This window comes from Canis lupus, chromosome 11 (assembly GCF_003254725.2).
Source record: "Canis lupus dingo isolate Sandy chromosome 11, ASM325472v2, whole genome shotgun sequence".
NCBI classification, from domain to species: Eukaryota; Metazoa; Chordata; class Mammalia; order Carnivora; family Canidae; genus Canis; species Canis lupus.
The window spans coordinates 66,688,552-66,715,294 of record NC_064253.1 but is presented as its reverse complement, the minus strand read 5'-3'; the positions used below and the strand labels follow the sequence as shown (position 1 = coordinate 66,715,294).

Here is a 26,743-nt window from a genome sequence, read left to right as displayed (position 1 = left end):
AGCCTGTCGGTGCCCACATCCCCCCACCCTGACCAGCTCAGCTGCCAGCACCTGCACTCCTGGGCCCGCCTGCTTCCCCTACCCTGCCCACCCCCGGGGCAGACCGCCACGTGCCTGGGGGTGAAGCGCCCACACACGCCCCCCGGGGAGCAGCGGCCAGTGCCTGGGAACCAGCCTCCCCCGGGCGTGGGGGGCCGAGGTGCGAGCTCTGGGCAGGTTGGGGCGTGGGGGACACCCGGGGAACCTACCACTTCTGGCGCCTGCCCCCGCTCAGTCGGCCACCTGTCCACCAAACTGCTGGCGGCTCCGCTCCCCCGGGGTCCGCTTCCCAAGGCCGTGCAGACACCTGGCGTTTGCACGTATCTGCTCGGGCCGGACACTATCCCAAACACGCACCCCCGTAAAATACCCCAACATTCGGACGGGGGGACACCGAGGCCCACGAGGTTGAGCAACTCGCCCGAGGCCGCAGAGCCGGTATCTTCGGCGCCTTCAATCCTATGCCAGCTCCTGTGCCCGGGACCGAGAGCCCTGGAGGGGGGTCCTGTTCGTTCTCTCTCGCACGCAGAGCCGGGCGGAGGCCCCAGCTCAAAACCTAAAGGTTTCTGCTTGGGTTAGTGCCCGCCCTCTGCTACCCCGACACGGGCTGGTCTCAGCCGCGAGCCTGCACCCCGGGAGCCTGCACCCTGACCACCCCCTCCCACCCGGCCACGGGGCAGCCGGCGACCCCTGGCACATCTCCCCAGCGAATCCGACGCCCCCACGCCACTTCGGGCCCCTTGCCCAAGCCGTCGTTCCTGCGTCTTGATACAAAACCTCTGACTTCGCCCCGAACCTTTAGCAAGAGCCCCCGTCTCTCCTGCCCTCAGCGTCTCCCCTCCACCCGCGTTTACCCCAAGCCACCACCCTTCTTACCCCCAACGCGCCACAGCCCCCCCCTTCCGAAAGACTCATTGTCCACCTCAACTTCTGCATCTTCCATGGCCATTTTTTAAAAGATGTTACTTATTTATTCTTGAGAGACACAGAGAGACAGAGACAGAGACACAGGCAGGGGGAGAAGCGGGCCCCGACGGGGGACTCGATCCCGGGACCCCGGGATCGCGCCCTGAGCCGAAGGCAGATGCTCAACCGCTGAGCCACCCTCGTGCCCCCTCCACAGCCATTTTTATTTGGATTTTTAGGGGTTACGCATCTATATGATACGGAGGAGCTTCCCGGAAGCAGCATCTGCGCTTAGCCCTGAACTCCGAGTAGGCTTCCAAGGGTGGGGTTCAGACAACCTCTGTCCTGATCCTGCCTCAAACTGCACCCCGATCACCTTTACACTTCCTGCTCGCACTTGCCTCCCAGTCTGCACCCCCTCTCTGGGAGGGCGCCTGTCATGCCCACTATACCAACACGAGTGGTCTTTGCATTTTCTAATCTGTCTTCTTGAAGGAACAGCTCCCACCAAAACCCCGTTAATGCCTCCCTACTCCCTCTTTCACTGCCAGCCACTCCCCGTCCCAAGCACCCATCACACAGTCCTCTGCTCAAAAACCCTCTAGGGTTGCCTCCTGCCCACAGGATAAAAGCTCAGCTCCGCAGCACAGCATGCAATGCAGTCCTGGGTCTGCTGACCTGTGTCCCCACCTCCTCACTCACCACCCCCCACCTCTGGACCCTCAAAACCCATCCCGACACATCCCTCGACTCCATCCAGTTGCAGCGGCCACAGGTCTTTCCCATCTCAGGAGCTTTGCTCAGGCAACTCCCTCAGCCCATGATGCTCTCCCCACCCCATACCCAAAGGGCTCCCCAAACTTCAAGGGCCCAGAGAAAACACCACCTCTGCCACCGTAGCTGACTTGCAGACATACACCCCGACAATGGGGCTGGCCAATAGGAACTAAGCTCCCCTTCCCAATACTCCCAAAGGAAAATTCAATTTTTATTTCACATTTTAAGGTCAATGTATCTAACAATGTTTTTTCGTGTCAAGTGACAAACTCAACTGAAGACAGTGTCAATAAAAGGGAACTCACGACATCCTGTAAGCAAGCAGCAGCGCTAGCTTCAGGCATAGCTGGCCCAGGTGGATCCAGGATCCAAGTGACCTCCGGGCCCGTCCCCCGCTTCCCTCCCAGCCCTACGCTCTGGCCTCAGTAGCCTCTCTCCACATGGCAGCAAACAAGGGTTCATAATCATAACCCTGGCATCCACCTGAACAAATCTCAAGAAAGACTGCCTGGCTCTCCGAAAGGCACGTGTTCACCACGGAAGATATTTTGGCCAACGGAAGATACTGATCAAAGACCCAAAAGGTCTTTCAGGGTGTTCCTCCCCAAGCCCAGAGCCTTCCACCCTGCTTCACACAGCATCCCTCCCAGCAGCTGCTTCCTCTCTAGGCCTCCCTCCTCAGTGGCCCCTACTCTTGTTGAGCACCCCCCCACCCCCCACCACAGTTCTAGTTCCTACGGAAACTCCTGGATTTTAACATCACCTCCTCCCACTGACCCTCTAGCCCTGGGGGTGATAGCACTTTCCTGCTGTTGCCACTCTACTCATCTCACCGTCTTCTGCTGGACCTCTCATGTCTCCCATCACCTACGTAACTAACTCCCTGTGTTAGAGCCTCTCAGTCTGAGATACCTAGAGCGGTTTTTCACCCTGACTGGGCCACAGCTGATGCAGACACTGATGAACACCAGGCAGGAATGCAAAAGAAAATACGGAGAGTACGCCACCTAGCAAGAACTACCCTCACCACCTCACGTTTATTGAAGGCCCACTATGTAGCAGACACAACTCTAAGGATGAACTCCCCAGATCCATCAGCCCTGGGACATAGGTGTTTCTGTTAGCCCCTCCTTAACAATGAGGAAACTGAGGCTCAGAGAGGTTAAATAATTTGCTCTTACAAAGACTGTGGGTAGGCAGAGCAGGGGTTCAAACATCCAGCCAGGCTCTGGAGTGCCAAGTAGAGAGTGTTTCCAGTCGGAGGGTACTCAACAGCATCAAGTGCTACGTGGAAGGCAAGGGTCAGGATAGACAAGGACGGTGAAGGGGCTCCTGGATTTTGCAAGAAGGAAGTCATGAGTAAAGTCAGAAACCTGACAGCAGGGACGCCTGGGTGGCTCAGTGGGTTAAGTATCTGCTTTCAGCTCAGGCCTCGATGCCAGGGTCCTGGGATCAAGTCCCACATCGGGATCCCTGCTCAGTGGGGAGTCTGCTCCTCCCTCTCCCTCGGCCCCTCCCCAACTGTGCTCTCTTCTCACCCACTCTAATAAATAAAATCTTAAAAAAAAAAAAGTAGACAGAGTAGGCTAAGGAGTTAGCAAATAAGACAACAGGGGCAGGCTGTAAAGAGTCACTGAATAGGTCATGAGATGGGGAAGAAGCAGGCATCACAGCAGGGTTTTCTTGACTCCTGGTCTGTTTTCAAGGCGAGGGTGACTGGGCATGTTTAAGTACTGATGGAATGAGCCAGCCGAGAGGGAGTGTGAAGACACAGGCACGAATGAGGAATAATGAACAGAGCAAGGTCTCTGAGAGGCCAGATGGGCAGGCCACATAGTCCAGGAGCGGATCAGAAGCCCCTCTCTGGTACCTGGGGGCAACCAAGAAATGATGGCTACGGATTCAGGTCATTTCATAGTCTGGAAAAAGAAGTTCCTTTATGGTGGCTTCCGTCTTCCCATCAGCAAAACAGGAGGGAGGAGCAGAGGGACAGAAGGCGTGAGAACAGAGAGAAGCTTCAGATGGGCCAGGGCGCACCCTGGGAGCCTCTGTGTAAAGAAAGGAGCGCCCAGCACTACTGAGGCCCCGGCTGTGGTTGGTACCCATGAACCTACACTGGCAGCAATTCTCTGGGTGCATTTGCATCCTAGGCGTAGGCAAAGGACCTGAGCCAATGGAATGATCCAGGTGGGGTGTAAAAGGAGAGCAAGGGAATAGAGGAAAGGAATTAACGGGAGAACTGATGAGACTAGTGGTGCAACCTGAAGGAGGGGGGTGAGTAAAAGCGGTTAGGGAACAGGTGCAGTCAGTCCTGACTGACTGGGAAGAGGGGAAGGTGAGAGACGATGCTATCCCATGGAATTATGTCAAAGCTGGAACCTTTCTGAGTACGGGTGTGGCCAGGGAGAGGGCGGCTGAATTGAAAAAGAGGTCAAGGTGTGTGGAGATAAAGTCAAGAAGCTGATAGTTTTGAAGGTTTTAACAGAGTCCCTGAAGGAGAGGGCATAATTTGAGAAGACAGTGAGTTAGGGCCTCGAGATTTTAATGAATGAGAAGCAGAGGACTTAGAAATGACAGGGAACAGAAAGTCATGGAAGTCCTGTGATGGATGTTTGTGCCCGCTCCACATTCCTTCGTTCCTCCTTCTATTAGCAGCATCCTGATCCGGCTGCAGGAACCCTCTGTCCTCCCCAGGCACACAGGGGGCTTCTGAAATACTAGTAATATTCTCTTAACCTGGGGAGTAGGAACATGAGTGTTTATTGTTCTTTAGTCTTTAAACGTTTTATATGCTTTATACGTACATTTCACAGTTCAAACAAACAGACCTGCGAAAACTTCCTTTCTCCACTCTCCGAAGATAAGGACCTGGTGCAGGTCCGGGCAGTCAGAGTTAACAAAGCTTGATTTCGGTGCCTGACCCAGTTCAGGCCCATGAGACACCAGCCCAGGGCTTTGGCTGGAGCTATTAGGAAAGAGGTGCTCTCTTTCTGCTGAAGTTGTGAGGCTTATTTGTAGAACATATCCCCTCGCTAGCTTGAGAATAAAACTAACACAGAAGAAAGCAGAGCCTAGAGACAGAGAGTGACAGATTTCCAATATGATTTGAATACCTAGTTCCAGCCCCTCCTGAAGTCGAATTACCTAGGGCTTTTTTTCTTTTTAAGATTTTATTTATTTATTTGACAGAGATTGAGAGAGAAAAAAACACAAGCAAGGGGAGCTGCAGGCAGAAGGGGAGGGAGAATGGGCTCCCCCCGGAGCTGGGAGCCCAACGCAGGGCTCGAGCCCCAGGCCCCGAGGATCGTGACCTGAGCTGAAGGCAGATGCCCAACCAACTGGGCCTCTCAGGTGCCCCTACCTGGGGCTTTTCAAAGCATAAACCACTAGATTTTGTTTTTCTTTGCCAGTTTGCATTTGGTTTATGTCCTTTTAACTAGAAATTCCATAATTCAGTGGAATAGCCAAATAAAGGATTCTCAATTCAACAGCCCGTGTGATCCTTTTCAACACATAAGTCAAATCGTGCTCTCCTGCTGAAGACCCTGCAGTGGCACTCAGAGTAAAGGCCACCATTCTCAGGTGGCCTATGAGGCCCTACAGAATCTGGATCCTTGCTCTCAGCTATTAGTCAACAACTCTATTGTTCACTCTGCCCCAGGCACAGTGGCCTCGAGGCTATTCCATACTACACCAGCCAGATGCTTCAAGCCTCTGCTTTAGCTGTTCCTTCCACCTGGACACGCCTCCAGACATCCGCTCACTGACTCCCCCCCTCACCTCCTCCAAATCTCAAATTCTCGGAAGGCCTATCCAAATCCTCCTCCCACAGCCGGTGATCCTGAACCTCCCCCCACCAACCTAGTCTTTCTCCCTTCCATAGCATATATTATATAATATAGTATGTGCTCACTAAAACGTACCCAATGAGGGCAGGAGTCTTCCACTGGTTGACTCATCTCAAGTTCCTGGAACGGTGCCTATCCTGTAGTAGGCCCTCAAATATGTGAAGGAACAAATAAAATGACATGGGCTTCCAGGGAGAAGAGCTTAGTTCGTAAAAAGGCAGTGGAGAGAAAGGACACTGAGCTCCATCTCTTGATCCTGATATAAGTGGAGTGTAGGAAGAAAAGACACCTCATTTCGAAGACTTTTGGAGAAGCTGTAACCTAAGAGGGCAGGAAGTAGGGGGAAGAGTTCAGTGAAGAGGCTGAGGATATGGGAAGGGGTGTTAACCAGTTGGGGCTTGAGTGGGCTTGGTGTGTAAGTTTGGGGAGACATATAAAAGCTGGAGGCTGAGTCAGGGGAGAAGCAGCTTAGAGTGGTTTGCAGATGAAAGTAAGAACGAGGCAGGCCAAGTGGTTTATTTACATTAGGTGGAGATGAAGGAGGTAGTAATGGAAGGCCTGTGAGTTCATCTGGCATGAAAAGAATTAGTACAAGCAATCCTTCGAAGATAGGAAGGATTCTTAGAAGTTGGTGGATGAAAAAGCCCTCGTATTTGGTTGTCATTTGCTTCTTGAGCAAGCATCCCAGACGCCGCTCAGAAGCATCCGCGGGACCAAGACACAAGGCTTGCCTGTTCTTGGCGACATCCTGGGTCCACAGAAAGTAACCCCCCTCTGCATAATATAATAACCCTGTACCATGAGCAGCCTGTCAAACCCTCATTCTCCAAGCCCAGAACTGATTCTGAACCAACATCCAAGATCACAACTCCATTGTCCAAAAAAGGCGAGAAAACAAGTTTCTTTTCAAAGACGGATCAGAGGACTCAGCTTTCCTACCTGTCCTCCCGTGACCCCCAGGCTGCCTGGGCAAGAGAAAGAGGGTAAAGAGAAGGCTTCCTTCCACCGATCCTGACTCACCTCTGTTGCACGCTAGCTTCTCTCTACAAAAATTTCTTCACAGTTGCTAGAACACACGTGCATGCCAAGATTCAAGGAAAATGTTACTTCCAGTCAAGGAGAAGAATTGGTTACTTAACCTCTAAGGAAAAGTGGCTTACTATAAATCAGGCCCTTGGGAGTGATGTCATTTTGATGCTTCTTACAGCTGTAAGGAGACTTATTAAATATTCAATAATTAATAAGAACAGCTTCAAAATTGTCTTTCTCACAGAACTGCCCCTGTAAAAGAAGCCAGCGGGAAGGAGACTTGGGCCTGACTTCCCGCCGACCAACAAGACCTTAGTGGTACAGGGCGTCTGTCCTCCCAGTATTTACTAAAATGCCCATATTTCTGAGGCAGGTATCCTCCGGAGAGGATCATTAAGCAATTGTTTAAACCCGTGGGAGCACCTGGCTGACTCAGTCAGAAGAACATGCGACTCTGGATTGCAGGGCCATGAGTTTAAGCCCCACACTGGGTGGGTAACGATTACTAAAAATTATAACAGTAATAATAATAAATACAAACATTTTAAAAATAAATAAAATAGCCACCAGTGGCCGCAGCATTCAAGACGGTTCCAATAATCCCTACCTCCCGGTATTTATTCCCTCTTCCCACTTTGTACAAGCACTGGTTTGTGTGACAAACAGAATATGGCAGGATTATGTCACTTCCAAGACCAGATTTTACAGGAGTGTAGCTTGAGTCCTGGGATCTCTTGCTCTCTTAGAACACTTGTTCTGGGGGGAAACCAGCTGCCAGGTCAAGGAGCCCTATGAGGAGGATCTAAGGCCTGCCAACAGCCCAGTGAGTGAGCTTGGGAGCTGATCCTCCGCAACCGAGCCTTCAGATGACCCAGCCCTGGTCAATACCTTGACCGCTACCTCAAAAGAGACCTGAGGTCAGAACCACCTGGCTAAGCTGCTTCTAGCTGACACCACTGACCCACACACACTATTTTCAGGTGCTAAATTTCAGAGTAATCTGTTACACAGAAATCGATAATTCACTACCCTGAGAAGGAAAATCAGAAGGTTTAACTTGGGTCTCTATCCTACATAGGTGTAGTGTAGGAACAATGTCTCCGTTTGTAAGAAAGCCACAAATTATTCATTCAGTCACTCAACAACTGCTTACTGAATGTCAAATATGCACCGGGTATTTCCAAGCAACATCACCCTTCCGTATATAGTTTATCATCTATAAAATAAAGAGAAAAAAATCACCAACAGCCCTCTCCGTCCCCCTCCCCCCCACACACACCTGCCTCAAGCTGCTCAATCCATTGGTTTCATTAGCTTTTTAAATCTTTTTGTTCCTAATGCTCTACTCCTCACTCCCGGCTTTCATAAACTCTTTCACGAAGGCACATCAAGTTCCCCTCCATGGCTATTTTGAGTGCTCCAGTGCACTGATACTCATTTTTCTCCTACCACACGCCCTCCCATCTACGGGGGAAAGAATTAGGTCCTCTGATTCCATGTAGCACTGGGCCAAGGAAGAATTCACTAGGAGGAGGGGATCCGGATCACAGGTGTTAAGAACAATTCTAATGTCTGCAATGAGAGGGCAGGTGGCCACGGCAGCCGAGGTGGAGGGGCAGGGGGGTGCCGGCCCCCCCCCCCCCCCCCGGACCCTGGACTCCTGTTGTCTCTCCAAGCCGCACCAGGATCAGGCTCCTCTAAGGAACTCAGGAGCCTCCTTCTGCACAAAGAAGGTCAAAGGGCGGCTTTCTTTCCATCCACCACAAACCGGGCCTCTGGCAAAGCTGACCAGTGGGGAAGGCCCCAGACAGAAGCCACAGCCAGACCGTGCCCTCGGCTGGGGTCCGCCGGGGTCCGAGTCAGGGGACTCCTCGGGGCGCACAGCAAACCTCAACAAGGCTCACCCCACATGCCGAGCGTGGGGAAGGCCACGCCCGCCGGTCCTGCCCGGCACCCAAAGCCCTGAACTCTTGCCGCCCCGCAGTCCCAGGAAAGTGGGGGAAGCCACAAGTGCGCGGGCGGCCGGCCTTCGGGGACGCACCGGCGGGACACACGCGCCCCCCGGCCCCGCCGTCACCGGCGCTCGCCACCCGCCCCGGCCCGGCCCGGCCCGCCCCGCCCCGCAGCGAGCGCGCCCTCCGCGAAGGCTCGGGGCCGCGGGCACGGCCGCCCGGGCAGGGGCGCAGCGGGGGCGCGGCCCGGGGTCCGGAGGGAGCCCCGCCCGCCCCCGCCCCGCCCCCGCTCCCCGGCGCGCGCCCCACCTTGTCGCCGAAGCTGCGAGCCGTCAGCAGGTCCGGGCTGGGCGTGCTGTCGCCGCCCACGGCCTCCTCGCTGCTGGAGCCGGCCAGCGGGTGCGGCATGTCGAGCAGGGAGTGCGGCCCGGTGGACGGCAGGCCCCTGGGGGGCCCGCCCGACATGGCGCGCGCCGCCGCCGCTTCCTCCCGTGCCCGCCGCGCCCCGGCTCCCGGCGCCCCGCTCCCGGCGCCCCGCTCGGCCGCGCAAGGTCCGAGGCCCTGCGCCCGCCCGGCCGGGAGCCGCCGCCGCCGCCGCCGGCTCGTCTCTGCCCGCGCGGGCCCGGCTGGGCTGGGCTGGGCTGGGCTGGGCTGGGCTGCTCCGCTCCGCACCGCGCGCCCCCGCTGCGCGCCCGAGGCCCCGCTCCGCGCCCGAGCCCGAGCCTGAGCCCGAGCCCGAGCCCGAGCCCGCCGCCGCTCGCTCGCACCTTGGCCGGGGGCGCCCAGCCCGCCCCGCCACGCCGCCCACAGCCCGCCTGCGGCCCCGCCCCCGCCGCGCCTCGGCTGCCAGAGGAGGGAGGGGGAGGAGGGGGAGGGGGAGGAGGAGGGGGAGGAGGGAGAGGGAGGAGGGAGGAGAGGAGGAGGGAGGAGGGAGGGAGGAGGGAAGAGGGGGAGGAGGGAAGAGGGAGAAGAGGGAGGAGGGGAGGGAGGAGGGGAGGAGGGAGAGGGAGGAGAAGGAGGAGGGAGGAAGGGGAGGGAGGAGAAGGAGGGGGAGGAGGAAGAGGGGGAAGAGGGAGGAAGAGGGAGGACGGAGGGGAGGAGGGAGGCAGGGGAGGGGGCCGAGGAGGCGCGCCCGGAGCCCCGCCCCCGCCCGCCCGCAGGAAGCGCGCCCCGAGCCCGGCCGCAGCCCTCCGCGTGGCCACCCTGGCCTCCGAGAGGCCGCCGGGGGGAGGCTGCGCGCCGTCCGCGGACGAAGGTTTAACGGAAATCAGCGGTGGAGAAAGACGTTGGAGCCTCCCGACCCGCTGCACCCGCGCGGACCGGGGCGCCCGCGGCAGCCGCCGGGGGGCGGGAGTCGGGGTGTTCTGGCCTCGAAGACGCCCCGAAATGGAAGGAATCACGCCGCGTAATCGCAGAACCGCACCAAAGGCCCCGAGGCGCGGAGGAGCGGGAGCACCGCGTGGGGCACGGAGACGGGAGCGCGGGAGGCGGTGGGAGCCTCCCCCAGGCCTGTAGCCCACCCGGGCCAGGCCGCACCTCGCAGGAGGGAGCGTGGGAAAGGCAGGGCTGCCTCAATGAGGCACGGTTCAAACTTACACCTTGACCCAACCGGCTTTTTTCATGCGCTCCTGCCTCCTTTCCAGGCCTTTGGCTGAGCTGCTGTTAGCAAAGTAGAGTCACGGAGGTCGGAGGTCGAAGCTCACCTCTTACCCCACCTTACCTGTCTCTGCAGCTTCTTTTCTCAGGACCAGGTCAGTAGAAGGCACCAGTCTGCACAGGAACAGGTGGCTTCTAGGGACGCCTGGGTGGCTCAGTCCCTTAAGCATCTGCCTTGCTCAGGTCCTGACCCCGGGTCCTGGGCTCCAGCCCCATGTGGGGCTCCCTGCCCAGGGGGAGCCTGCTTCTACCTCCCCCTCTACTGCTCCCCCCCCCCCCCCGTTTGTGCGCTCACATTCTCTCAAATAATAAAATCTTAAAAAAAAAAAAAAAAAGAACAGATGGCTTCTAGCAAAGTATTGGGTAAAGTGGCTCATGGGGAAGGAAGATAGTACTTTTTCCTGAAGATTTCAACCTCTTTAGGTTTCCAGTTTCACCTGACAAACTTTGCAGTTGGAATTCACTGTGTTCTCCACACCTTTGAGAAACAAGTAATGCTTCAGCAGGAGAACCCGGCACAAAAGATCACCCAGAGACTTCAAAGACCTTCCTGTATCTTTCCTGGTGTCATTCGCTGGGCCTCAGCCCTCAAGTTATCAACTTTTCCCTCCCGCACACGGGTCTGCCTCGGTTGGTGAAGACAGGATTCAGAGGGCATTGTGAACAATTTTATTTTTTTTTAAGATTTTATTCAGAGAAATGCAGAGAGAGAGAAGCAGAGACACAGGCAGAGGGAGAAGCAGGCTCCATTCAGAGAGCCTGATGTGGGACTCGATCCTGGGTCTCCAGGGTCACACCCTGGGCTGCAAGCAGCGCTAAACCGCTGCGCCACCGGGGCTGCCCTGTGAACAATTTTAAATGCTGCACCTGTGTACCTCCCTCACAAGAAGGCCAATGCCCGGTGGTCCTAGAGGTGGGGTCAAATGAATAATTTTACATTCAAGGGCTGCTTACAACTGCTACAGACTCTATTAACTGTTCTTATTAGTATCAAAGTAAATAGCATGGATAGAGCTAGAAATGAGTGTTTGGTAGATGGATAACATAGATGTTTCTTACCGAATAGCGTTAATTTATTTTAACAACCAAGCCATCTTAACGTAATAGAGATCTTATTTTATGAAGACTGGACTCAGCTTTCTCCTTAGGTCACCAGGGAAGAGTGAAAAGATTGCCACATTTGGATTCCTGTTTAGTCACTACAAGTGGGTGACCATGAGCAAGTTACCTAACCTAGAAAGAAGGAGGGAGCAGGTAATAATACTCACCTTGGTGGTAGTTGTAGAATAGCATATTTGAGATGTACCATTCCCAGCAGAATGCTGGTGTGGAAGAGACATTCCCTTCCTCTCCATCAGGTTTTCTTTACTACTGTTACAAACACTGATCATAGAGTTTTCATGACAACATGCTGCATTCCGAACTCCTCTATTTGCTTAGTTGGGTCAGAGTACCATTTTTCTGTGCTCCTTCCAAAAACAAACAACCCCCCCCCCCCCACCACCACCAGAGAAAACCAGAGTTCCTAAAAGGCCATATGAAAGAGTTTATTCACTTATTTCTCCAGTTTCCTGGTTGGTCAGTGGCATCTGGCCACAATGATCCGGTGAGTAGTCATCAAAACTAAAGAAAGTGAGCTTCTATGAAAAACATTTTGGTATAAAGTTTCCACCATTCAAATTTAGCCCAGGACTGCCTATTCATACTCACCACTTCCTGTTGTATTTCAGTGTTCCTTGTGGTGGGAAATTGTCCCTGAAATAACATGAAGTGTCCTATGTGACTATGCTTCTACTGAAAGCTTTCAGAGCAACACGGTGGGAAGGAAGAAATGTGAAGTTTTTATATCTGAACACGAGGTTGTAGTGTTTGTTGGAATGTATGGAGGGAAGCTTAGGATCTCTAGGGCTGAGTTGTGAAGAAGAATGCACTGGGTGTTACGTGCCTGGGGACATGGGGTGGCGGGTGGGGGGAGACGCCACCAGACCCAAGAACACAGGATGGGGCCTTCCACCCTCCATACGGAATGTTAGGCACTGAGGCTGGCACCTTTCAGAAGACAGGGCCTTGGACCCCGGAATTCGCTAAGTTTGCCAAACTGGAATCCTGCAAACCTCACTAGCAAGTCTATCAGGGCTTTTCCACGAGCACCCAGACTTCAGACCTCAGAAACAAAGCAGAGTCACAACAAAGCATTCTCTCTTTCTCTTCCCTGGTACAGCATGTGCTTAGGCCTTATTCATGTTTGTGTTAGCTGCTTATCCTCTCCTGGTTTTTAATACAATCGTAGCTTTATTTTATATGGCATCCCAAGCCCTGCCTCAAAATAACACCACCACTTCTGAAGTGGACGGCTGATGAGGACAAAGAAGGTTTTCAAAGAGCATTCAGGGTGACATGTAGAAAGCCACAGAAGGCTATCTCACACAAGCACCACTGAGAAGACACTATCCCCAACACAGGCAAAACTGTGTGGACAATTTGATTCAGCCAACGAGGTCCCAGGAAAAAGCAAAACCCAGCAGGTCCACTTGAGGCCAGGATCTGAAGAGTTTTGCAAACATGAAATTGGACCTTGCCCCAGGACCAGCAGAGAGGCTTGTGGGTAAATGATAGGATGATTTTATACTTCCATGTCGAAGCTCATGGCCCCCAGAAGCACAGAGATCGTCTGGCAGTGAATAGTGCAACACAGACCATGGAGTTTTGCCCCAGATCCCCCCGTGAATTTGATAAATTGCAAGTTTTTAGACCCCACCCAAGAGATTCTGATTCTGGGGTGGGCCTGGTACTGACATCTTTCAACCCCCCTCAGGTGATGCTGATACTGATCTATAAACTATACTCTGAGAAACACTTTCTGAGCTCCACTCACTTCTCTAAACCGTAAGATGACATTCCAAACCACTTTTTGTAAATAACGCTTTTAAGTGCTTACTTTGGAGAAATTTCCTGTTTGCTGAAAAGTTTCCTAAAAGACAAATTTCTCTTACAAAATTTCCTATGACAGGGACCTTCTGCTCTAAACTGTTTATGGTTATTTTTATGGAGCATCTACCAGGTGCTTAAAATTTGGGAGAAGAGCACAGATGAACTAAACTATCTGTTGACAGATTCATTTCATAGCTCTGCTCATGAAATGCCTCACAACACAGTGGGTATTTCTCAGAGCCCAAAAAAGTTCTTTGGATGGCCCTGCAAGCTCCTAGTAACTGGGCTTCGTCTGGCCATAGAAATGGCATTCACCACCTTCACAAGGAAGGCTCTGGGGGGCAGGATGTATTCTTTCGTGGAGGCAACCCATTAGAGATGGTGAGCTGGAGAAGATACAGAGCTGACAAGTCCTGGAATAGCCCTGGCATTGAGTCGTCTTAGCAGTGAAAGGAAGGAAAACCTGTTTCCTGGCTGTGTGCTACATGATAATTTTGGGTTTTATCACTAAGAATGATCCTTAAAAGGCATCGAGGAGGTAAACACCCAGACATCCTATGACCCAGTGGTTCCACTCCCAGAACACAGCAGAAATGCATGTGTATATTCATCAAAAGATGGATTGGAGAATCTCCACGGCAGCACTATTTGTCTTAGCCAAAGCTAAAAACAATTTACATAACTGTCAACAGCGGTATAGCCACCCAAGGGAATGTTCTACAGCAATGACAGCGAAGGAACAACATGGGGAGTGGATCTCACACACACAGTTTTTAAAAAAGTAATCCCTGTGCCTAAGGGGGCAGCTCAAACTCATGATCCTGAGATCAGGAGTCACATGCTCTACTGACTGAGACAAGCACAATGGTGAATGAAAGAAGCCAGATACAAAGGAGTGTCTACTGGGGGCGCGTGGGTGGCTCCGTCAGTTCAGTGTCCAACCGTTGATCTCAGCTCAAGTCTTGATCTCAGGCTCATGAGTTCAAGCCCTGCATTGGGCCCCACATGGGGCCTGGAGCCTCCTAGAAAGAAGGGAAGGAAGGGAGGGAGGGAGGGAGGAAAGAAAGGAGGGAGGGAGGGAGGATCTACTTTATGACTCCCAACTGTCTGAAGTTCAAAAACAGGCACAACTGCAGTGCTAGAAGTCTGAATGGTGCTATCTTGTGGGGGTTTCTGGAGTACTGATAACATTGTATCTTGATCCGAGGGCTGGTGCACACAATGCACTTATGATTTGTGAGCCTTTATGTTAGGCTTCGTTAAAAGTTTACATTAAAAAAAAAATTTTTAAAGGCAATGGGTCTACGTCCCTTGCTTCATAATTGAGGAAGCTGAAGCCCAGAGATATCAAGCAACCTGTTCCAGGGCAATCAGCGAGTCCTACTGCAAAGTGCTTCCTTCCATTTGGAGGCACAGCGCTTCACACGTGGGCTGGGGCAACAAGTAGAGCCAGAGGTAAAGGAGCGGGGACAGAAAGAGGGAAAAGGAGAGCGGTGGCAGCACCTATTCTTTGCTACCGGTCACTGGCCCCCTTCCCTGCTGGCTGCCCCGGTTCCCTTCCTCCCTCCCCGCGAACGCAGGCTCGAGGCCTGCCTGCAGCTGCTACAGCCACCTTGTGGCCGGGAGTGGAGACGTCCCTGTGTCGCGGACACCACTCAGTCCCGCACCTGACTCCAGGCTTCTTCAGTAGAAAGGAAACATCCCCAATTTTTCCCACTCAGGAAAAATTAGAGGGGGAGACAAACCATGAGAGACCCCTAACTCTGGGAAACAAACAAAAGGGTTGCGAAAGGGAAGGTGGGGGGTGGGGTAGCTGGGTGACAGGCACCAAGGAAGGCACTTGATGGGATGAGCACTGGGTGTTATATGTTGACAAATCGAACTTCAATAAAAACAAATGTAAAAAGAAAGAAAGAAAAAGAAAAAGAAAAAAGAAAAAGAAAAAGAAAAAGAAAAAGAAAAAGAAAAAGAAAGGAAATACCCCTATGGTCTCAGGCAGTTGAGTTGGGATCCCCATGACATGCAGCTGAACTCATCCTTGGGGGATTCAGAAGAACAGCAATGCAGGCAGGTAGGGGAGGGTCTCAGAAGAGAGCCCCCCTTTGGGGGCAGCCACATCTGCAGCATTCTCAAAAAGGGGCAATACCGTCCCTGAAAGGGGTAAAAATTGGTCCTTGCGGTCACGGTAGGGGAAAAAACAATCTTAGGTATCAGTTTATGGCTCTCCAAAACTAACCAACAAAATTTTATTCTTTAATGTCTAATTTTTCTTGTTTGGGGAAATGTTTTTTAAAAGATTTTTATTTATTTCTTAGAGAAAGCAAGAGAGCGCACATGAATGGGGGGAAGGGCAGAGGGAGAGGGGAAAGCAGACTGTCCGCTGAGCAGGGATGGACTCTGGGCTCGGCCTCAGGATCAGGACCTGAGCCAAAGGCAGGTGCTTCACTGAGCCACTCAAGTGCCCCTTATGTGGGCAAATCTAAACCTACTTCCCTTTTCCCCTTAAAGGCAGTGATAAGGAAAAAAGATTGAGAACCACTGCTCTCAAGAGGAATAGTTTCTGGCTTCCTAGGGCAGAGCTCTGAGCCTTCCCAAAGCCTCGGGAGGTAAGGTAACCAAGGTAAGGGTCTGAGTAGGTCACTAAAGCAAGGGGGGCAGTGGTTAAAACCAAGTGTTGGGATCCCTGGGTGGCGCAGCGGTTTAGCGCCTGCCTTTGGCCCAGGGCGCGATCCTGGAGACCCGGGATCAAGTCCCACGTCGGGCTCCCGGTGCATGGAGCCTGCTTCTCCCTCTGCCTGTGTCTCTGCCTCTCTCTCTCTCTCTCTCTCTCTCTCTGTGACTATCATAAAATAAATAAAAATTTTAAAAAAAGATTAAAAAAAAACCAAGCGTTAATGGTGAAGAAAAGAATGAGGGTTCAAGAACCAGAAATAACAGGTTGGGAAAATAAGCCTTCCGGTGGTCTTGAGCAGCATCTTGGGGCAGGAGGGAGTAAGGGATATCATTGTCACCCATTGAACTTGCTGGGAGGGGAGGCAGGGAGAGGCCCGGGCAGCCAGAATCAGCTATTCTGGAAGGCTTCTCTGAGCTGGCTGGGGAATTTAGGCAAAGGAAATGACTTGTCAAAATTCAGTTCTGGCCCACCCACAAAATTTGTTCAAAGTAAGCATTAGGTTGCAGAGGCACCAAGTCTTTGGGAAAGCAGGATGCTTTCTTGGCCTACATATACTCCCTCAGGAAGGATGTGGTTAGCAAAAATATGTCCCCTCCTTTTAATTAAAAAAAATTAGAATAATTATAGATTTACAGAACAGTCGCAAAGATAGTATGAGAGTTTTCACATACTCTTCACTCAGTTCTTCGATGGTTAACACCTTACGTCATTATGGTACCTTTGTCATAAGGAGCCAACACTGGCACATTACTATTAACTAAGTAAATGGCATACTTTATTGGATTCTATCAGTTTTTCCCTAGTGTTCTTTTTCTGTTACAGGAGCTTAACCAGGATACCTCATTACATTTTGTAGCCATGTCTCCCAGCCTCCTCTGGTCTGTGACAGTTTCTCAGGCTTCCCTTGCTGGTTTTGAAAAATATTGATAGGGCACTTTCTAGAATGCTCCTCAATTTGGGTTTGTCTGCTGTGTTTCTCATGGTGAGACCGAGGAGGATCACAAAAGTAAAAGTGCTATTCTCATATCGTATCAAAGGTACATACTATCGAGAGGCGCCTGCGTGGCCCAGTTGGTGAAGCATCTGCCTTCCGTTCAGGTCATGATCCCAGAGTCTCAGGACTGAGCCCCACATCGGGCTCCCCAACCAGCGGTGGGGAGCCTGCTTCTCTCTTGGGCTCTCCCCTCTCTTGTGCTCTCTCTCTCTCTCACTCTCTCTCAAATAAATAAAATCTTAGAAAAAAAAAAGGTACATACAAAAAAAAAAGTACATACTATCAACATGATTTGTCATCATGATGTTAACTGTGATCACCTACTTGGTCCACATAGTATTTGTCAGGTTTCTTCATTGTGGTTCCTCCTTCTCCCCACCCCCATCCCTTCCCTTACTGTAGTCTCTAGAGACATGGTGTTAAGAGCAGTTTGGCTCCTTTTTTGACCTTCGCTGTTAGGACCCCATTTTCAACTCTTTATTTGTACAAGAAAGTTTTGTAGTCAAGGCAAGTCTCAAAGCATCACATGAGCACACACGCTCTACCCTAAGCAACCACACATGGGATGATGGGGACTCTGACTTTTGAGAGTGTCCATCGTCCTCGCTCTTGCTCTTTGCTCCTGGTCCTTAAGTGTTTGTCATCCCCTCAAGGCTGTTGAAAGAGAAGAGAAACTTCTCTCTCATTACGTACACTAATCCCTTCCCAAAATCTAGTCAACAAGTGGGATTGTACTTGATTAGTGATGAGGAAAATACTGAGAATACATTCCAAGTGAAGTAAAGACATAAACATAAAAATAAAATATTAGCTGAATGTTTAATGAACCTTGGAGAGAGTAGAGACCTTAAGCCAGGAGAAACTGGAAAGTTTAAAAGAGAGAGAGAGAGAGGGAGAGAAATATTTGACTATGGGAAAATTAAGAAAATTTGACATTAAAAATGTCATATGTCAAAAGATAAAATGTGATGGAGAGTGATAGATAAAGAGTACAGGATTTCTTTGGGGGAGTGTTTTAAAATTGATTCTGGAGATGGATGCACAACCCTGTGGACATAAAAAGAACCACTGAATTGTATACTTTCAATGGGTGAATTGATAGGTATGTTAATTAGCTTGATCATGACAATCATTTCACAATGTATGCAGATATCAAAATATCATATTGGGGCACTTGGGTGGCTCAGTCGGTTAAGCGTCTCCCTTCAGCTCAGGTCACAATCCCAGGGTTCTGGGATCAAACCCCACACTGGGCTCCCTGCTCAGCGGGGAGCCTGCTTCTTCCTCTGCCTCTGCCCCTCACTCATCTCGTGCTTGTGCTCTCCCTCTCACTCTCTCAAATAAATAAATAAAAACTTTTAAAAAATATATCGCATTGTACACTTTAAATACATACAATTTTTCAGATTTATTTAATTATTTTAGAGAGAGAGCACCCATGTGAGAGTCGGGGGAGGGGCAGAGGGAGAGAACCCCAAGCAGAATCCTTGCTGAGTGCAGAGCCCAACATGGGCTCCATCCCACAACCCTGAGACCATGATCCAAGCCAAGACCATAACCCAAGCAGAAACCAAGAGTCAGGCACTCAACCAACTGAGCCACACAGGTGCCCTTTAAATATAGACAATTTTTGTCAATTATACCACAGTAAAGCTGGAAAAAGAATATTAATCAATCAATCCATCAATGAGCGAATTGTATGAATTAGATAATTGTGTGAATTAGATCTCAATAAAGCTGTTACCAAAAAAAGACAAAGGATAATCTAGATAAAATTATCTATTTTAGATAATTAATACATGTGACCCACTAGTATTAATATCCTTAATACACAACCCACTATGACCCACTAGTATTAATATCCTTAATACACAACCCCTACAAATTAATAAGAAACAATAAAAAAAATGGACAAAAGAGGGGTGCCTGGTGGCTCAGTCGTTGGAGCACACGACTCTTGATCTCGGGGGTCAAGCCTTACATTGGGCAAAGAGCTTACTTTTTTTTGAGAGAGCCAGTGGGGGTGGGGAGGGAGAGGGAGATAGATAAGCAGGCTCCATGCCCAATGTGGAGCTAAAGGTGAGGCTCAGTCTCAGGACCCTGAGATTATGACCTGAGCCAAAATCTAGAAATCTAGAGTCAGATGCTCAACCAACAAGCCCTGATGCACCCCTAGAGCTTACTTTAAAAAAAAAAAAAAAAGTTTTTTAAATGGACAAAAAAAAATGTCATTAGTGAGTTCAAAGAAGAAATACACATGTCCAATATACATGTAAAAAAAGGTTCAGTTTCACTAGAGATCTATGAAATGTCAATGAAAGCAAAAAGATAAAATATTCACTTATCTTACTAGCAAACATCTTAAGACCAATAAATTATAATTAGGCGAGGATTCATGCTTTATGAGGCCTGAAATTTAAACAATTTGAGGGTCCTTTTCAAGCAAAAGAATTTAAAATTTCATTATAAACTTAGTACAAAGGTAAATATTTATTTAGAACAAGAACTCCCCACATTGAGAAATTTTATGAATCTGATTGCCAATACCACAAAAAAATTTAAGTTGCTTATTAACTGCCTGACACACCTCCACAGCACTATTTTTTTTTTAGCACTATTTTTTTTTAAGATTTATTGATTTATTTAAGAAAGTAAGTGTGTGCATAAGTGGGGGGAGGAGCAGAGGGCAAGAATCTCAAGCAAACTCTGGGCTGAGCGTGGAGCCAAATGTCGGGCTCAATCCGTTGAGCTGAGGTCATGACCCGAGCCAAAATCAAGAGTCAATGCTTAACTGACTGAGCCATGCAGACACCCCTACAATTCTATTTTTCAGTCTTTGGATGCATATGCCTCAAGAACTTCTTCATAAGACAACTATTTTATTACATTGTTTTCTATAGAAAGAAGAGAAAGATAATGAAGTCTTTCCCCTAGTATGGCTATTTGAAATTTGCTTTTTTATTGCTGATAGTTTAGAAAGTTTCTTTCAACCCCAACTTCATTGTTGGCAATGTGCTAAGATCCAATCTGATACACTGGCAGGCATAGAATATGTGGCTTACCACCAAACATACCTGCTGTTTGTAGAGCTGTTATAAATTTTTAGCCTATAGATAAATTCTTACAGGAATTCTTACTGTGTAAGTTCCAGGTGAGTTTATAATTGTAGGTACCACTTTACCAAGGATATCCCTAATAGAAAAGAAACACTTCCTTAGGGAAACACTTCCTTAGAAACGCTTCTGTCACTTGGATGATGGGGAGAATTTTCTACAGGCCAGGTTCCGGCTCCATACATTTCAAACTTTGTTTCTCCTCCAGTACCCCCATACATCTGGTGCCAGGTGCCATCGGACAAGTTCATTTCACAATATAAACTCTGGCCCTGTGTCTTCACAGTAGTGAACCTGGAAGCTAATTGTACACCATGATCATCTAGCAATAACCCTACTACGCACGGAAGTGACATTGAACAATTAACCTTATATGTACATCCTGCTAAACTCAAATAGACACATCCAGCTCAACTTTTTTTTTTTTAAGTAAACTCTACCCCTAATGTGGGACTCAAACTCACCACCAGAGATCAAGAGTTGCATGCTCTATGGGATGCCTGACTGGCTCAGTTGGAAGAGCATGCTACTCTTGATCTCAGGGTCGTGAGTTCAAGCCACACTTTGAGTGTAGAGATTATTAAAAATATAAATGAATAAACTAAAAAAAAAAAAAGTAGCATGCTTTACCAACTGAACCAGCCAGAGGCACCTCCCAGCTCAACTTTCAAAATGCCTGCAACCACTCCAAGGCCATACAACCCAAGGGGAAGTGTGAAAGGAGGGAAATATGGAGTGAAAAGGCACAGTTGTCCTAACTGGTTGTGGATAAAGTAACCTACTTTTTCAAATATTACAAAAATACACAGCCCTGTGAGCACTTTGCTAAGACTTCTCCCAAGGCCTTGGGTGAAGGTGGGGAGGGGTTGTGTAGGGACATATTCAAGCAAAGAGCCCTGAAACAAGCTTCACTTGAAATCTGCCTCCACGTCCACTACTAGTAGGGGTCCACAGAACCAACCGGGTGCCCTTGCTGTCAACACAAATTAGTGATGCTACCAAAAAAAAAAAAAAAAAAGTACAGGTCCCTAAGGATATATGTGCAAAGATGTTTATTGCAGCACTGTTTGTAGAGGCAAGGAGAATAGAAACAACCTACATATACATCACTAGGGAAAATGTTGAACAAATTATAGCACATCCACACCATATCATGCAGCAATAAAAAATTAGAGTTTTATGAATCAGAAGGTCTATGATACATTAAATTTTAAAAAACAAGTGGTTCAATAACATGTATAGTGTGATCACCATATATGAATGTGTATATATATGTGTGTGTGTGTATACATATATGAACATACGTGTGGGGGGCTCATATAAGAATAGGAAAACGCATGACTGGGTAGGCACCAGACTGTTAAAGGTTTTTTCTTCAGGTGAGGGTGTGGCAGGGCAAGAGTAGACCAGATTATCATTTTCTTTCTACAAAGAGCATTTATTTCTTTTGTAATTTAAAAATTCTAATAAGAAAATTTTTTTTTATTTCAAAGCATGAAACATCTGATTTAAACATATTTACAATGCTTCTTACTTCTTTTCCAAGGCTAAGCAATATTCTTTGTATGAGTCAACCTTTTCCTTAACCTTTCTCCACTTCCAAAGTGATATAATTACAAGAACTTTAAGATCTCTCCAATATATCCCAATTAACAGCACTTAAAAAAAATCTCTTTGGATAGGTGTCACTTTTTTTTTCTTCTAAATTTTAAGTCATCTCCACTCCCAACGTAGAGCTTGAACTTACAACCCCAAGATCAAGAGATGTATGCTCTACCCACCGAGCCAGCCAGGCACTGCAGGTACCACTTTTTAAAAATTTTTATTTTAAGTAATCTCAGTGTGGAGCCCAATGAGGAACTTCAACTCACAATCCCAAAATCAAGACCTAAGCTGAGATCAAGAGTCGGTTGCTTGACTGAGCCACCCAGGTGCACCCCCCACCCCACCAGGTATCACTATTTCTTTCTTTCTTTCTTTCTTTTTTAAAGATTTTATTTATTTACTTGAGAGAGAGCAAGCCCGAGCAGAAGGGGGAGGAGCAGAGGGAGAGGGAGAAGCAGACTCCATGCTGAGCAGGGAGCCCAATGTGGGGCTGGATCCCAAGACCCTGGGATCATGACCTGAGCCAAAGACAGAGATGCTTAACCGACTGAGCCACCTAGGCACCCACATTTTCTATTTCAAATTATATTTATATGTTACACACCAACAACAAAGAAAAATTCAGGCACAGTCCTAGATTTCCACCTTATAGCTCTCCCCCACTTTATGACCTACTCCTTTCTGACCTACCTACTTTTATCAGGTATGTCTTGGGATATGTGTTAACAAGCAAGATTGAATTCACATCATATAATCTGATGTACACTACAGAAGCATTTCCAATTTCAGAAAAACCTTCAATTTTACCTATTAAAATTATTTTAACACTTCAGAAGTACATGTCTCTTTGCTGTTCCTCCTATATAATAATGTTTTTGTTTTAATAATGTTTAATTTCATTGAAACTGGTATGTTCTCAGCGTCTCATTTGTTGTTGTTGTTTTTTTAAGATTTTATTTATTTATTCATGAGAGACAGAGAGGCAGAGACACAGGCAGAGAGAGAAGCAGGCTCCATGCAGGGAGCCTGATGTGGGACTCGATCCCAGGTCTCCAGGATCACTCTCTGGGCTGAAGGCAGCGCTAAACCACTGAACCACCCAGGCTGCCCTCAGCATCTCATTTGGATGATGATCTTAAAAGTTTTTTTTAATATTCTGGATGCTACCTATATATAAAATATAATAGCATATTCTGAATTATCTAGATGACCACTGTTGAGTTGACTAATGAAACAGATATTAGTTCCCACATTTATATTTAAGATCAAGAAACTACCAAATATTTCAACTTCTTTTTCCTTACATTAGTAACCAATGTAACACATATACACTTGTGCCTGGTCAGGTGCATCTGAGCATTCGTGGGGTCTGGGGCCACAACACAGGTGCTGGCTCTGTATGTGTAAATATCTACAAGTTATAAATCAAGCTAATAAATATGTGTAAAGCTATGCCTTTGAAATGACTGAAAGTTGGCTAAGGATCAAGACAACTAACTTGTTGGCAAATTGAATTTAAACAAATTTTTTTTAAAGATTTTATTTATTTATTCATGATAGTCACAGAGGAGAGAGAGAGAGAGGCAGAGACACAGGCAGAGGGAGAAGCAGGCTCCATGCACCGGGAGCCCGACGTGGGATTCGATCCCGGGTCTCCAGGATCGCGCCCTGGGCCAAAGGCAGGCGCCAAACCGCTGCGCCACCCAGGGATCCCCGAATTTAAACAATTTTTTTAAAAAAGACAACTATATTATTTTTCATATCTGGGTGGTCTGTTGATGTTTTATATGAGTAATAAAATAAATACATACACAGCTCAGGAACTTTACCTTGCCTTTAGAGCAGCAAAATAATTATTTATATTATGAGATTATAAGATTTTTCACATATATTATGTACTATTTGATAGTGTTTTGGGGTTTTTTTAAATATTTTCTTTATTTATTTGATACAGAAAGAGAGCACAAGCGGGGGGAGTAGCAGAAGGAGAGGGAGAAGCAGACTCTTCACTGAGCAGGGAGCCCAATGTGGGGCTTGATCCCAGGGCCCTGGGATCATGACCAGAGCCAAAGGCAGAGACGCTTAACTGACTGAGCCACCCAGGTGCCCCCATTGACAGTGTTAATAGATAAATTGAGACATGCTTAAAAATTTAAGAGTTTGAGCAAAAAAAAACTATTCATATAGGAGCAGTGCCCAACTGCACTACCAACAGGAGCTAAGGAGAAAGTTTTATAAGAAAAGACAGAAGCAAAGCAAGGAAATTCTTGATTGGCGATCGTTTAAAGCTTAGACGGCTCTTTGTGTTGTCATTAGGTTTCAATGTCGTTACCCTGAAGCATGCACTGGCTTAAATTACATTAGAGCCACCCCAACCTAATGGCCTCCTTGTTTAATTAATTTGCCAACAGTAATGTCAAATTCGACAAACTAAACTTTCTCTAGTGATTGTAGTTCTTAGTTTTTTCTTAATTCCAACTTGGAGGAAACGTATTCTCTGTTAAGGAAACAATTAAATTCTTTTTTAAAAGATTGTATTTATTTATTTATTTGAGAAAGCCAGAGAGAGCACAAGCAGGGGGAGGGGCAGAGAGAGAAGCAGGCTCCCCGCTGAGCAGGGAGCCCAAACGCAGGACTCAATCCCAGGACCCTGGGATTACTATGACCTGAGCCAAAGGCAGACACTTTACCAACTGAGCCGCCTGCGGGCCCCTGCCAGTTAAATTCTTAAAGTAATACTTAGATGCAGAAATGAATCACGAATTTTACATATCATTAAAACATTGAAATGTGGATGCATAAAATAAAAGAAATGTGGATGCATGATAAATTATCACAGAGTATTAGAATATCTTTTAATTTTGCCATAAATTATCACTTATATTGAAATTTTTACCATCTGTTAAAGCAATCTCTAGAGTCATAAGTAAAGAATCAGTATTATGCTTCCCTCATGATATATATAGACATATACACAAACATAAGAGGAATATCAATTGTTTAATATTGCAGAAATATAATAGCTGTTGTGAATACAACAGTAATTCATGAGTAACTCCAGAATCACAAATAAGAGTGAGAAGAAAAGCAAGAAAATGCAAAGTTCAGCACCAAAGACAAATAACTGCACCAAAGAAAATTCAGCACCAAAGTATTTATTGAATTCACATCTGATCTGAAACATAGTATTTGGAATTTTTTTTGTCTTACCTTAATACTTCTGCTCCTGACTTATTCCCTGCACTAAGAAGCAGTGTCCATTTCTGGCCTTGTGAGATATTAGAAAAAATATACATTGGTCTCTGCCCCTTCTCCCACCTCATTCCTGGCACAGAGCTCCTGAAACCCTTCTAAATTCCTAAGTGATAAGAACACAAGAGCAATTTTGTTCTAAAACTTGGCCTGTGACCCTGGCTCCCAACACAGGGCTCCTAACCCCCTTGGAATTTCCTGGGTGACAGGAGTGTCTTTTGTTCTAATGAGATGACTGGGTGGGCTCCTGCATGGCTCCAGGAAGGGGGGCTGGTCCCTAGAAAGACCAAGCCAAGACTAGAAGCTTGGGATTTTCCATTCTCCAGAGAAAGGAGGGGGGCTAGAAATGGAGTTAATGATCGATCATGCCTCTGGGAGGAAGCCTCCATAAAATCCCAGTTGTACCGGGTTTGGAGAGTTTCCAGGTGAATACATCTATATACATGGAGAGTCATACACCCCAACTCCATGGGAAAGAAGCTCCTGAGCTTGATATATAGAGTTTTCCCTATATATCTCTTTACCTGTTTGTTCATCTGCATCCTTTATCATATCCTTTAATAAACCTGTAAATGTAAGTAAGGGTTTCCCTGACTTCTGTGAGCTGTACTAGCAAATAACCAAATCTAAAGGGGAGGAGCCTCCAATGTGTAGCCAAGTTGGACAGAATCTATGGGTAACCTGGGGACCTTCTAGTTGTGACCAGCATCTGAAGGAGGGGGAGAAGAGGGTAGTGTTGTGGGACTGAGCCCTTAACCTGAGGGGTCTGACACTATATCCAGGAAGATGGTATCAGAATTGAGTTAAATTGCAGCACACCCAGCTAGTGTTGTAGAGTTGCTTGGTGTGGCAAAAGCACACTTGCACCTGGTGTTGGAAGTGCTGTGACGGTGGTAGCGGTGAGAGTACAGGAGACCCACAAGAGGAAGACTGGGTTTTTCCCAACTCAGACCTGAATCAACCATAAATCTTCACAACTTTCTACCTCTGCCACCTTTTGATTCAAGAACACAGGGCAAGGGGCACCCAGCTGGCTCAGTTGGAGGAGCATGTGGCTTTTGATCCCGGGGCCGTGAGTTTGAGCCCGACATTGGGTATAGAGATTCCTTAAATAAATAAAAAAACTTTATTAAAAAAAAAAACAGGGCAAGAGATATGAAGTGTTTCCATGGGGCCTGAATAGTGTTAGTCCTAACAGCAGATGTCCAAGCTTCTAGATTATGATGGTCCAGGGCTGACCACCAGATCTCAAGTGACAGAGGTTTTTATCTGCTCTTGAACAGATGTGTGCATGTGTGTGTGCACATGTGTGTTATACAGAACCCTCTATGATGTGGCAGAAGGAGTCCCTCCTGCTCAGGTCTAGAAGTATCCCTGGGCTCAATGAAAGCCACATGGTTTCACACCACACCATAAAGGTAGATATTTTACCTTTCATTTTGTTACCGAAACCCAAGTTCGGCTGCTCACAGCTTGAAAGCCAATACTCAACAGACAAGTGTTGGTTGGAATGGGAAGTTTGCTTTATTCAGGAAGCTGGCAACCTGGGAAGATAGTGGACTAGTGTCCAAGGTTCTGGACCAAGCAAGGACTTTTTAAGGGGGAGGCATAGGGAAGTAGTGAGGGTCAACATGCAGGGGAAGCATTCTCAAAGTGATTTCATGCAAATTTGCTGGCATCAGGGAAGGCTATTCTCTAGTGTGGTCAAGCTTGATCATCTGGGAACACCTGGTTCCTTGTTTCCCCAGGGTCAGTATTCTGTTGAGATCTCAAAGAAGCTATAATTAGTCAAGCTATAAGCTAGAAGGCACAGGTTAATGAATCAGAGGTATGTAGCCTTTAGGCTGCTTGGAACACAGCTACATTTTGAATGAAGAAAACTGGTGGGAGAGGCAAGCAAACTCAAAGAAATGCATGCTGTTGTGAAGAGCATCATCTTCACACTGTCAACAGAGATTCCAGTTTGT

General features: G+C 48.0%; 1 protein-coding gene across 3 annotated transcripts in view; it reads right to left on the bottom strand.

Annotated features, from left to right (window-relative positions):
* Positions 1-9,110, bottom strand: part of SNX30 (sorting nexin family member 30) — a 108,053-nt gene extending 98,943 nt beyond the window's left edge. The window contains exon 1 of one of the 3 annotated variants that reach the window (XM_049091918.1): positions 8,861-9,110. In XM_049091918.1, the coding sequence (XP_048947875.1) occupies positions 8,861-9,016 (156 nt within the window). In that variant the 5' untranslated portion in view covers positions 9,017-9,110. The remainder of the gene's footprint in view (positions 1-8,860) is intronic. The other 2 variants (XM_025431999.3, XM_049091916.1) reach the window with 2 other exon arrangements.
* Between the last annotated feature and the right edge of the window lie 17,633 nt (positions 9,111-26,743).